Here is a 13,528-nt window from a genome sequence, read left to right as displayed (position 1 = left end):
AAGTTCAGACTGAAATGTAAATGATTCCTGGCCCAACACACCCCGGACAACATGAAGGCCTCTTTTTAACTCCTTGGGCAAATTCTGCCTCTGCATCTAGCCTGTGCCCTGAAGAGTGATCTTTGCAGTCTGAGTTATTATTCAGTAAATGCTTGCCAGGTACAGAGAGTTTTAGAGTATCATTTTTAAGTGGTAGTAGTGGCTGGTTTTTCAATTACTTTCCTTAGGACCAGGAACTCATTTTCTCTTCCCAACAGACTAGGGAAGTTGGCAATATTATTTTCACTCCCATCCTGTAGATGAGGAAACTGAGGCACAGGAAACAAGTGGGTTTGTCCAAGGTCACAGAGCTAGTAAGCTGTAGAGCCTGAGTTTGAATCTAGGCAGTCTAGTTCCTAAACACTATGCTATCTGACCTCTTTGGGAATCTGATAATGAAGGAACAGAGAGCAAAATGTTCCCTGGCTAGAGTGAGGCTCTATTGGTAGACTGCTTTCTAGCATGCGCAAAGGTCTGGGTTCAGTCCCTGGTATTACATAACCAGGGGGCTGATGATGCATGCTTGTGATCCTAGCGCCAAGAGGCAGAGGCTACCATTTCAGAAGTTCAAGGTTATCTCTGGCTACCACTGTGTAACAAAACTTTTCCTGGGATATACAATATACACATCTGCTCACTCCAGATACAGAACCCAGGACAAACCAAAGTGCAGAGACCACCAACAAACAATTTGGTGAACCAACAGGAATATGGGTGAGGGTTACTTACAGGAACAGAAATGTCTCAAAGATGGCTATATCACCAAAGCCCACCCCAGCATGGTGACAGCTCACAAAGCTGGGAACCTGAAACACACCTCACAGTCTGCAGGCAGCTCAACAGGTTATAAAGAGTTCTTTCCAGATGCCTCGGTTGGTCTAGCCCTCTGCTAGTTTCTGTTCCTTCCAAGCAGCTGCTCTGCTCTCAGAGCCCCCCTCCTTTTTTTTTTTTTTCAAGCTCAGTTCTCCTCTGCCTGAGGAGGTGTGTTAGTCAGAGTTATACTGTTGTGAAGAGACACCATGATCATAGCAATTCTTATTTTAAAAAAGCATTTCACTGGGACTTGCTTACAGTTTCAGAGATTTAGTTCATTATTGTGGTGGGGAACATGGGGTCACACGGGCAAACATGATGCTGAAGAAGTAGAGTTCTATATCCATATCTGCAAGCAGCAGGAAGAGAGAGAAAGCCACTGGCCCTGGCTTGGGCTCTTGAATCTAAAGCCCACCCCCAGTGACATACTTCCTCCAACAAGACCACACCTAACCCAGCAAGGACATACCTCCTAATCCTTCTACGTAGTGCCATTCTCTGATGTCTAAGCATTCAAGTACATGAGCTTAGGAGGTGATTCTCATTCAAACCATCACAGGAGGAGTCTCAGAAACTAGTCAGTTTCAGGGACTTCCTGAAGCTATTTTGAAGTGTTTTATCTTCCTGTGTAAGCAGCTTCCTACAGGGTGGAATGTTTTGATCTCTGAGGAAACTGTTACACAACAGCTTCATAGTAACTCCAAGGTCAGCCTGAGCTACCCTAGACCTTGTCTCAAACAAAACAAACATCTTCACCTAGCTTGTGTTCTGATTTGGGGAATATTGGAAATGCAAACCTACGGTAATTTCTTCAAGTGGTGACAGTTCTGGTGCAGGGCAACAGAAAGCTGAGGAGAAGTCTTAAAAGCCACAGCCAGGAGTCTGGTGTGCAGTGAGAGATGGTAGGAGAGTTGAAGGCAGGAGGGTGGATGGATGGGCTCCTTTGCATTTCATAGAGTATTCTGGCTGCACAGTGGCAAGGAGGTGGGGACAAAGAAATTCAAGAGAAAGTAGTAGCTGGGTAGGAGGCCGTTCTGATGGGCAGATGGAGGAGAATGGTGGCCTGAGCCAGTATTGGGGGGTGGGGAGTATTGGTGAGGAGAGGTTGGATTGGGATTCCAGCCTCTGGCTTGGTGGTTGGGCCCTAGAGAACTTGTTTGATAAAAAGCATGAGGGAAAAGAGCCCAAGGGCATTCTCCAGATTTCAGCTTGAACCATTAAGTAAACAAGGGTGCTTTGAAAGAATATGTGTTTATTTCACATGACATTTTGATACAAAGCTATCATCTAAGTTCATGCTCAAGCATATGCAGCCAATTTACTAACACACATACATACACTTATATGCATACATATATACATTCATACATACATGTACATACACACATATACATACATACAGATATACATACATCTCATCATGTTTTAAGTATGTTTACAGTTCTATGCTGGGCCATATCCATAAGTATCTTGGGTCACATGTAGCCCATGAGCACCCCCGAGTAGCGGGTGGGACACACCTGGTGTATACAGTGGTGCCTCCTACTGAGGAGGAAAAGGATAGGGAGAGAGTGTTTGCTTCTGCACGGTTGTGGTGGGCATGAGGATGTTGAATCTCAAGTTCTGTCTTGGATATCTAACCCTGAGATCTCAGCAGACCCACATGTGGCAGAGTAAACAGAGGCCCACCAGTCAGGCCTGGCTGGGCACCCACGTGGACATCCTCAGTGTGTAAGCCAATGGGATTTCCTGAGAGCACATCAGACAAATGGATTTCCTGCGTGGAAAGTGTTGCATCATGGTGCCGTGGGGACCATAGACACCTTTGAGGCTTAAAATAGGTCTGGCACAGCTAAGGAAGCAAGTATTTCATTCGTTGACATTTGAGTAACTGTAGAATCCCACAGACGTAGGGAGGGACAAGCGGAAGAGTCAGAGGCCAGGAGCCTCAGCCTTCAGGAAGCCCAGCCTCATGTCCATGTTTAAGCATGGCTACTTCCACTGCCTGTCAGTGTTTGAAGTCACCTGTGTGTGTGTGTGTGTGTGTTTCTGCTATGTTTTATGGAGAATTATATAGAAGGGCAGTTGAATGAATTTGGAAACAGGAGCGGGGTGGCATCCTGAAGAATGTTCAAAGCCTGCTGCTCACATGGCTCATGGCTCAGTGCATAAGAGTACTCACTCCACAAGCATGAGGCTGTGAGTTCGAATCCCCAGTACCCACATAAAACATAAAAGCTGAGCATTACTTGTACCTGCCTGTAACCCCATAGCTGGGGGTGGAGACTTCAGGCTCACTGAAAGACCCTGTTTTCTCGGAATAAGGCAGAGAGCTGTAGAGGAAGACACCTGAAGTCCTCTTTTATGCCCTGTATGCAGGACATGCGCAAAAACATACACACATGTGCTACACTCATATAACATACATATATTACATACAAGAGTCCACTGGCCAGGGACTTCCCAGTGTGAGTGTCTCTTTAAGGGAACAGCTGCTTCCCTGTCCCTACAAGCTGCCATGTAGCCCCGGGTCCAGGCTGCAATCAGAGAAGCCCGAGTCAATAAAAAAATAAATAAATAGAATGGAAAGATGGGTGGTTGCTTTCATTAAGGTTGATTGCTGCCGCCGCATTAGCGCCTTCAAGCCTCCCAGTGACCAGCACCTTCAGAGAAAATGACCCTCCTGTGCTTAATTGGCGAGAAGTGAGAGGATGTGAGTTCCAGCTTTTAGGAGGAGTAAGCCACGGTCAACACCAAGCGCTTGGTGTACAACTGACTTGGGGGTAGAAACCTTTTCCCTCCAAGGTTCATGCCGGGGGCTGTGCGCTTGAAGGAGCAGGGCTCTAACTAACCTGTTCTAACATTCCTTTTGGTAAATTGGACTGTAGGTTTCCAGTATTTGAAAAAACGAAAAGAAATTAGTGGTCGGATTAGCAAGATGGTTCAGTGGGTAATGGAGCGTGCTGCCAAGCCTGATGACCTGAGTTCAACCCCCGAATTCCATATGGTAGAGGGGGACAACCTAGTCCCACAAATTGTCCTCTGACCTCCGTATCTCACACACACACACACACACACACACACACACACACACACCTCACTCACACACTCCAAATAAGTTAAATGGAGTGAAAAATGTTTAAGTTAGTGATCCCCCACTGGAAGTCCATTTTCAGCTGAGGATACAGGACTGTAAAGTAGAAGTGCCTGGAACTTCCTGAGACCTGAGGAGCCCAGCCCAGAGCCCAGAGCCTAGAGCCCAGCTGTTCCCACACAACAACTAGAATTAGGAGCAGGAGGGAAGGTGGACCATCTGAAGAATGTTTCAGGGAAGCCAGAGGAGGGTTGACCTGTACATGGAAAGGGCTCAGGAGATAACGGGCTGAAATGGACAACCTCCCTCATCCTGTCCACACTGAGGAAGCAAGGACAGGGAGCCCTGGAGGAAGGCCAGGCAAAGATAGCAGCCTCAGTGAGCTGCTGTGCCTACCTGTTCCTGTGTGCTCCAGAATCTTCTCTAGGAGAAGATGGATCTCTGAACTTATGGCTCCCTTTTTCTCAGGGGAGCGAGAGGAGTGACAGGCAGAAAGTTGAGATTAAAGCAACAATTAGGTCGACTTGGGAACAGAGCAGCTGCAGATCAATCGCAGGCTGGGGAGCAACTGTGAGCTGTCTCAGGGAGGAGGAGCATTCTCTCCACATCAGTATTGATCACGGATGTTGAAGAGAGTCTACGCATTCACTCTTTCCCAACACGTGACCAGGCTTTTCCTTGTCTTTCAGTATCCGAGTTCCAGGAGGAAGGAATGAACGCCATCAACCTGCCCCTCAGCCCCATCCCCTTCGAGCTGGACCCTGAGGACACCATGCTGGGTAACTGCCCTTCTTATCTCTAGAACAGCCTAGCGCCCACAGCTCAGACAGCCCACCAAACTCCTTTTCCTTTTCTAGCTCTCTTTTTACTTTTAGGATTTTTGTTGTTATTGTTGTTGTTGAGACAGGGTTTCTTTGTGTGGACCCTAACTATCTTGGACATCACTCTGTAAAGTAGGCTGGCCTTGAACTCACAGGGACCCACCTGCCTCTGCCTTCCAAGTACTGGGATTAAAGGCGTGCACCACCACACCCAGCAGGATTTTTTAAAGAATTTATTCCTTTGAGAATCTCATCCATATGTGTAATGAAATGTGATTGTATCCACTTCCATTTTCTCTCCAAGTTCCACATCCCCTCAACATGTCCCTCCCCCAACATCATCTCTTCCACCTTTTTCTTTTTAATGACCACTAAATCTCCCCACAGCTGTGGAGTTACGGGCTATCCACAACCGGATGCACAACTAAAGAGTCATTGTCCCTCCCTCAGTGACCCCCACCTGTCTGTAACTCTTTAGCAAGGGGTGGAGCCTCCAGAGCCCCTCCTCCATCCAATCTGGGATTCTGGCTGGCTTGATCTTGTACACATCTGGTTCAGGTGCCCACAGCAGCTGTGAGTTTGTAAGTGTAGTAGCCATGTCATGTCACAGCACTCCTCCCCATCTTCTCTTGTCTCCTATGTCATTGCTGTCCCCTCTTCCTCAGTGTTCCCATGTAAGTAACACTCACAGTTACTTACCCCCAGCACTTTGGCCAGTTAGACCCGGCTGCTCTCAACCTTGCTTTGCAGTAGGCAGCACTCAATGCAGAGACCCTGTTTCCTTTTACAGAGGAGAATGAAGTGCGGACGATGGTGGATCCAAACTCACGCAGTGATCCCAAGCTTCAAGAGCTGATGAAGGTAAGGACAGATGAGGAGAGACTCTGGGAGACTTTTCCACATCGTCTCAGCCTAGGCAGGTATCGTGATGGCACTGTACGAGGGCCACTGCAAGGAGGGCCACGGTCATTCCCAAGGCCCTCAAAGGAACTTGTAAAGTTGAAATTAGGAACAGCCCCATTCTCTAGGTGGGGAACTGAGTCTTAGGAAGCCCTGTGATTTGTTGATGGTCTAGCTGGTTTAAAGAGATAGAATTGGGGGCTGGAAGTGTGGCTCAGTGAGTAGAGTACTCTCCTAGCATGCTCCCTGCTCTGGGTTCCACCTCCAGTAGAGTATAACTTGGCATAGTGGCACATGCCTGTAATCCAAGCACTTGGGAAGTAGAAGCAGAAGAATGAGAAATCCAAGGTCACCCTGAGTAACATAGAGCATTTGAGGCCAGCCTGGAGTATTTGAGACTGTGTCTCAGAAAGAGAAAAGAAGGAAAAAGGAGAAGAAGGGAGTGAGGAAGGAGGACAACTGTATGTTATATGTGGCACCTTGGCCATCATGTGCTTTTCACTTCTTGTCCCCCACCCTCTGTCCCTCCTCTTTGTTCCCAAGCCTCACTTAAGACAGAGAAGTGAATAAGTAGTTCCTGAGTCCACTTCTAGTTTCTTCCTGCTCAAAGTCTGGCTGGAGTTTTCTCTCAAATGCAGAGCCAGATGGTATTTGAGTCTTTGCTCTGGCTCTCTCTTACCTGGCCTCAGGGATTCTACCCACCTAGCACGACAGCTGGCTGCTGGCTGCAGTACTCCCTGTCTCCAGGCCTCTCCTTAAGCATCTCTCTCCTTGGATTGCCCCTGGCTTCCTGCACACCACTTCCTCCACGAGGTCCTAGCTAATGGCCACTGCTATGACTCAGCCTCTCTTTATAGCAGTGGCTCCATCTCCAGGGGCAGGTGCTCGCTCCCTCCCCCTCCTCTCTCTCCTAGCCTTTTCTCTGGTGAGCTTCTTGGGGTTAAAGACTTCTCTTTCTTTGGAGCCATTACATCCCCCAAAGTCTAGCACAGCATGCCACAGATAGTGTGTATTTCACATGCATTGGCTGGAAGGGAAGAACAAGAAGGAAGTGAGGAAACCTTTCATAAAAGCAGCCAGCCTGGGCCCCGGAAGATGGCTTAGTGGGTAAAGTGCTTGCTATGCAAACGCGAGGATCGGAGTCTGGATCCTAGAGCCCACAGAATGGAAACTAGACGTGCCGACCTGCACTTGAAGCCTTTCTCTCCGGGAAGAGGGGGATGGAGAAAGCTGGTCTCGACAAAAGGTGACTTCAAGTTCAGTGAAGAGACCCTGTCTCAAAAAAATAAGGTGGAGAGTGCTGGCCGCAAATAAGCAAAGCCAACCTCCGGCCCCTGCACATGAACACACATGTCCGCCCACATGCATGTGCGCTGCTTCAGACACATCACACACACGCGTACCAGGCTGTTCAAAAGTGCAGTCAGAAATTGTCCCCGTAGCTAACACTAACTCAGTGGAACAAAGCCGTGTGCGGTGTGGACTGTTGGGAGAAGCTGGAGGACTGAAGGATGCCTCTCCTCAGAGGAGCTGAGTAAATGCTCCTTCAGTGGGCCCTACTACTCCTTAGAACCTGGGCCTTTACAGGTCCCACAGACATGCTGATATCGTCTGTGCTGAACCCATTGATGGCTCCCCTGGTCCAGGAGGACCCCGAGCCCTCACTTTGCCATGCAGGGAGAAGGTAGGGCAACTGTAGTTGAGGTTCTGTCTGCCTTTGTACCTCTCTAGGGGTGCTTGGCCTGAGGGACCGATACTGAAGAGGGTTATCTCTGTGCTGGTATTAGTTACTTTTCTATTGCCATGACAAAGCACCGTGACTGGGGCAACTTGTAAAAGAAAGCTTTTAACGTGGGGCTCATAGTTCCAGAAGGTTAGCGTGCATGACTGTCGTGGCAGAAAACATGGCAGCAGGCAGGCAGGCATGGCACTAGAGCAGTACCTAAGAGCTTGTATTTGATCCATAAACATAAGGGAGAGAGAGAGAACAAACCTAGCGACACAGTTCCTCCAACAAGGCCACATCTCCTAATGCTTCTCAAACAGTTCCATCAACTTGAGACAAGGTATTCAAGCACATTATGGGAGCCATTCTTATCCAAACCACCACAGCTGGTCATGGCACAGTACACTCCTGTGCTGGGCTGGACAGTGCTCTCCTGGCCCAGGAGAACTCCAAAAGGGAAGAAGTTCATAGTTCAAGCTCTGCTGTCTGGGCTCTAGCACTGATCTCCTAGACCAAGGACTTGTCTTGCAGAAAGAGGAATAAGCATAAGCAAAGCACAGCATTGCCCAGCAGGCCAGAACCTCACTCCAGGGACAGCTCTGACTTTCCAGATCTAGGTTTCACTGGCCACCTTGAAATCCTAGTCTCAAACCCCTTACCTTTTTAGAGACTCCTAAAAAACAAGGCTTTGGGGGAGCATCTAGTCTTTGCTGCCTGCTTCTGTATGCTCTCTGCCTGGGTAGGACCTTGTGATGGTTACTCTTGAGTATCAACTTGGGGGGATTTAGGATCCCACTCTGGAAACAAATCTCTGGGCATGCCTCTGAGTAACTGTCTAAATTAGGTTGATGTAGGAAGACCCACAAGTCTATGGGCTGGGTCCTTTAAAAAAAATGAAAAGGAAAAGCAAGTGAGCTGACCACCAGCACCCATCTCTCTGTGCTTCCTAACTGTGGGTACAGCATGACCGGCTGACAGTAACTACCTCGCCAAGTACCATAAAGGGAGAGTGTTTGATAGGCTAAGAAGATCTGTCTTCCAGGAAGTATTTGGCCATTATTTGGTAATTCTTTTCCACCATCTAATACAAGGGGTGCTTGGTCCATGGTGTTAGAGTTCAGAAACCAGAGGCTCAACAGAAGTAACTGGCTTGCCTCAGACTCACAGATGACAGAGATGGGCAGACACAAGTTCAGAGATGACAAGGGTATGTACACGCACAGGGCTATGAGTAGATCACTGTCCACAGAGAGGCCCGTCCTACCCTTATACCCTCGGCCTCATTACAGTGTACATCATGGATGGAGCTGGGTTTTGACCCATTTGCATAACTCCAGAGTCCATACCCTTGCCTGACATGAAGCCTGTCCATAGGGGAAGGCTGGCAGAGACAGAGAAGTTCAGCAAAGTCACCGGAACTGCCCACACTGGAAGGACTAACCCTCATGTCTTGGTTAGGGTTTCTGTTGCTGTCATAGAACACCATGATCATAAACAACTTGGGGAGGGAAGGGTTTATTCAGCTTAATGCCGGTGGGCCATACTAAGGGACGTGTGAGGACAGGACCTCAAACAAGGCGGGAACCTGGAGGCAAGAACCGATGCAGAGGCCACAGGGAAACACTGCTTACTGGCTTGTTCCTCCAGGCTTGCTCAGCCTGATTTCTTATAGAACCCAGGACCACCAGCCCAAGGGTAGCACCACCCGCCATGAACCCTAGCCCTAACCCTGAACCTGGCCCTTTCCCAGTTTCATTACTAATTAAAAAAAAAAAAATGTTCTACAGACTTGTTAACAGCCAGATCATCTGGAAGTATTTTCTCCAATGAGGTTCCCTCTCTCAGATAACTCTAGCTTGTGTCAAGTTGGCAGCAAACTAGTCAACACACTCTGCAAATGCCCAGGGGTAGTGGGACTCACACCTACCATTCAGACCCAGGACTACTCTGCTGCTCCTAACTAAGATCAGAGTTGGTGTGGATTTTAATTGTCTACCATTAGAAAGCTAGTTTCCAAACAAATGCTCAGCAGCTCCCCAGTGACTCCCGCGCTCTCTCTGCAGGTGCTCATCGACTGGATCAATGACGTGTTGGTGGGGGAGAGAATCATTGTGAAGGACCTGGCTGAAGATCTCTATGACGGCCAAGTGCTGCAGAAGCTCTTCGGTAGGAGAGGGGACCGGGGCGTGACGGCTGGCTCTTAGGTCACAGTGGCCCACCTGAGAGGGGCGGAGAGAGCGCAATGGAAAGATGGGGGCTCTCGCTGCCCTCTGGGGGTACTGCTTTATGTGATGGGTGATGGGAGGAGTCTTGGGGAACCACATAGGTCTGCTCCCTGACCGTCCAGGCTCATCAGCTGGGTTGTGTGTGTGCGTGTGGGAAAGGAGAATTCTGGGATGATCTTAGTAGGGAACGGATGAAGTAGGCTTCCTTTCTCCTCTTCCTTGCCTCTGGCCCACTGCAGCCCCAGGTTTTAATTCAGCATCTGGCTGCCTTTGGACTGAGTGTACCTCTCCAGAGAAGTACCACCCTTATTGCCAGCTACCACATGTACAGTGTCACCCAGACTCCTCCCTTGCTCAGAGACCTCCCCAGGGTCTGTCTGCTCTGCTATTTGTACCGACCTCTCTGGCGCTTGTCTGAACTATTGAAAAGCTTCTGAGCTCACGTCTCCTCTTCCCATCCCACCCTGCTGCTCTGTCGCTTGCTAACTGCGACACGTGGCTAAACCGCAAGTCCTGTCCACCCGGATCTAAAACTCCCAGCGGCCCTCTCCCGCTCATCACCATCTAGACCACTTCACACAGCCCTCAAGATGCTGGGTCATCCTCCCCACCCCACAACCGCCTGCAGCTTTTCCTTCAGAAACCTCTACACGCATGGCTCGCGTGACAGGGCATGACAGGGGCAGTGAGTGGCTGTCCTCTCCACCACAGTACATTGTTTCACATGCCATGTGTTCAGCCCGATACTTCGCTCCTGTGTCTGCCTCTTAGTAGATGGTGATGCCTCCATCGTCTAAGACGAACCGTTATTGCTCATCCTTCTGGACTCAGCCTAGGCATACGGTCACATCCAGAAGACAGGGCTATGGGTGCTCCCGTATTCATCCCCCACCCCATATTTATCTAAGGGAAAGATGTGTGCGTGTGTATTCAAACATGTATGATCTGAAATACTCAAAAGTGTTTGAGTTTGTTGAGTGCTGACACAACTGGACAACTCCACCCATGGTGTGCATGATGGGTTGCCGTCAAAGAGAGTGCACCACAACTGTTGTGTGAAACTACCTTCAGCTCAGGCATGGGAGCACAAGCCGGTAATGCCGGCACTGCGGAGGACCTGTGTAAATCTGAGGCCAGCCCCAGCTGAATGATGAGCTTGTGAACAGTCAGGGCAACCTGGCAACACCACCTCCAAAAATAACAAGTGCCTTTAGTCTTTGTATCGGTTCTGTAAATGTGTATGAGCCATTGAAGACTTTTGTGTTTAAGACTTAAGTCCCATCCCTAGGATGTCTTTTATACATGGTAGCATCCCAAAATCTGATGAAAGGAAAGATATATATATATATATATATATATATATATATATATATGAAATCTGAAGGGTTTTTGTCCCAAGAATGTGGGGTAAAGGATGTATCTATATGCACACAGGTCGTATATGTGTTTCTACGTGCCTTACCTTGTGTGTTAGGTGCAGCTGGGTATGTAAGCACATGTAGCACTCTTAAAGCCAAGAAGTAGGTCTTATTTATTTTTTCCAGGCTTCTCCAGGTCTGTCAGGCTGCCTTGCACATCACCTAGCATTTAATCAATGTATATTAGGTAAGTGAATGGATGGCTAATATAAAATCTAGTAATATCATGGACACTAAACTGATTTGGTACTCAAACATCAATATTAATGAGTATTAATATTTAAAGGTTGTAAATGCTCGCTGAATACGTAATGGAAAGGCTTTGGCACATGTAATCATGGAGAGGATGTGTGGGCCCCACTGAGCATGTCCCCTGTGGCCACGGCTGTTGGCCCCTCCAGCAAGATTTCTAATCAGGCTTGGAAGCTGCCTTGCAATGCCCTATGCTAGGCTCTCGGAGCCAGGACGGAACATGGCTGTGGAGTCATCTTGCCTCCAGGGAACGGTTACAAAAGAACCTGACATCACATCTGTGTAGCTCCAGAGCAGGCCTCATGTGCCTGAAATGATCGTCTTCATGTCCCAAAGGTGAATTGCAACAGAAATCATGTTCCTCATGTGAACTTCAGTTTAACCCTCTATAAGGAGTAAGGTTGGGCCTACAGGCAGGGTGCCCAGGTGGAGAGAACCAGTGTGCAAAAATGAGTGTCATAGGAGCTCCTGGGGTAGATCAGTTTAGAGACAGATTTGAATGACCCCTGTGACCTTACGCTCCCACGCCCTCTTGTCCCATGGTACAGAAGCTACCTCCCCGTCTTTCCATCTGCTTTTCCTGCCAACATTATCAATGGATTCAGATTTCTTCTTCTTCCTCCTCCTCCTTCTCTTCTCTTCTTCTGTCATTTAACTGAATAGTGCATTCCTTCCCTGACCTGTGGCTTCTGTGTCCTCATGTTCTCCTGCTGGTTTTCTCCCACCACTGCCACCTGCTGTACTTTGTTGCCTTTGTTCTGGCAACAGATTTTTGTGTAGGTTTTTCTTCAAACATAGAGACAAAGATTTGGTGGAAAAAGTTTATAAATGGTCTTAGAAAATATAGACACACAGAGCCTTGGGGTATGACTCAGTGACAGAGTGCTTGCCTAGCAAGTCCAAGGCCTTGGGGTTCAATCCCTAGTATGGGGGAGGGGAGTTGGAAAGAAACCACAAAACAACCAAAATACATATAACCAAGTAAGTAATTTAAAAGTAAAATGCTAATAATATTATATTAAAGCCAGGTGTGGTGATCCACACTTTAAATCCCAGCACTTGGGAGGCAGAGGTGGGCAGAACCCTGAAGGTTCAAAGCCAGCCTGGTCAATATAGAAAGTTCTAGGATAGTCAGGGTTAGAGAGAGAGACCCTGTCTCAAAAAAACTGTGTGTGTAAGAGACAGAAAGAGAATCTTAGTGATGGGCTGGGCTTGTAGCTCAGCTGGAGGAGCGCTTACCTAGCATCCTAGCAGGCACACCACTGTGGGTTCCAGCCTTACACATCCACAGAGCCTGGAGGCACCTACCTGTAAACTCTAGCACTCAGGAGGTGGAGGACGGAGGTGGATCAGGATTCCAAGCTCATCCTCACTTGCATATGAGTTCAAGGCCAGCCTGGACTACGTGTTAGAACAGTGGTTCTCAACCTTCCTAATGCCACCGCCCTTTAATACAGTTCTTCCTGTTGTTACGATCTCCAACCATAATTTTTTTTGTCAGTTCTTAACGGTAATTTTTGCCACTGTTATGAGTCATAATGTAAATATCCGATATGCACAATATATGATATTGTGACCCCTGGGGTCGTGACCCACAGGTTGAGAACAACTGCTGTATTAGACCCTGTCTCCCCAAAATTAAATAAATAAAAGCTATGTTAATAAAAACAACTGCTCTGATTGCAACCTGGGCCCTCCGAGCAACCAGCTGACAGTTTGACCTAAAATTACCCTTTCACACACACTAAAATCACACTGAGGCAAGAGCACTCATCCCGAGATAACACCACCATTCCAGGAGATAAAAGGTTTCAGCTGGTTCTGTAACCTGCTGAAGAAAGAGCCTTGGGCTAGAAGTGGGACCAGGAAGCAGCAGGTGAAGGACAAGGCCCGGGGAACTCTGGGAGAGACATCAGTGTCACTCAGAGGAAACAGGAGGTATACATTTGCACTCTGGCAGCTCTTGCGGACACAGGCCATCTCGTGCTGTTTGTGCTCTACAGGGGAGAGAGCAGAGGGTGGCCCTCTGGCCTGCCTCATCCTTTCATGGGAATAGCATCAGCCCTTCAACACCTCAGAATAAGAATGTCCTAACCCCAGGCAGAGGGGGAGTGCCTTCCTGTTGTGTGATACTATTCTTCAGGAGATGTGAAAAAGTGTTTACTCACCTAGATCGGGAACCAATAAGAGACCAAAGCTTGGATGCCGCCAAAGTCCAGTTGGTGAACATGTGTTTTGTT

General features: G+C 48.2%; 1 protein-coding gene across 1 annotated transcript in view; it reads left to right on the top strand.

The window, feature by feature from the left end:
- The window catches only part of Parva (parvin alpha), a 139,055-nt gene that overhangs the window by 92,360 nt on the left and 33,167 nt on the right, over positions 1 to 13,528 (top strand). The window contains exons 2-4 of the mRNA XM_055627494.1: positions 4,636 to 4,725; positions 5,558 to 5,628; positions 9,457 to 9,559. Of these exons, the coding sequence (XP_055483469.1) occupies positions 4,636 to 4,725; positions 5,558 to 5,628; positions 9,457 to 9,559 (264 nt within the window). The remainder of the gene's footprint in view (positions 1 to 4,635; positions 4,726 to 5,557; positions 5,629 to 9,456; positions 9,560 to 13,528) is intronic.

Source organism: Psammomys obesus, unplaced genomic scaffold, assembly GCF_907164565.1.
Source record: "Psammomys obesus unplaced genomic scaffold, mPsaObe1.curated_primary_1811, whole genome shotgun sequence".
NCBI classification, from domain to species: Eukaryota; Metazoa; Chordata; class Mammalia; order Rodentia; family Muridae; genus Psammomys; species Psammomys obesus.
Note: the sequence above shows the minus strand (reverse complement) of the source record. Positions and strands in the feature narration are given on the sequence as shown.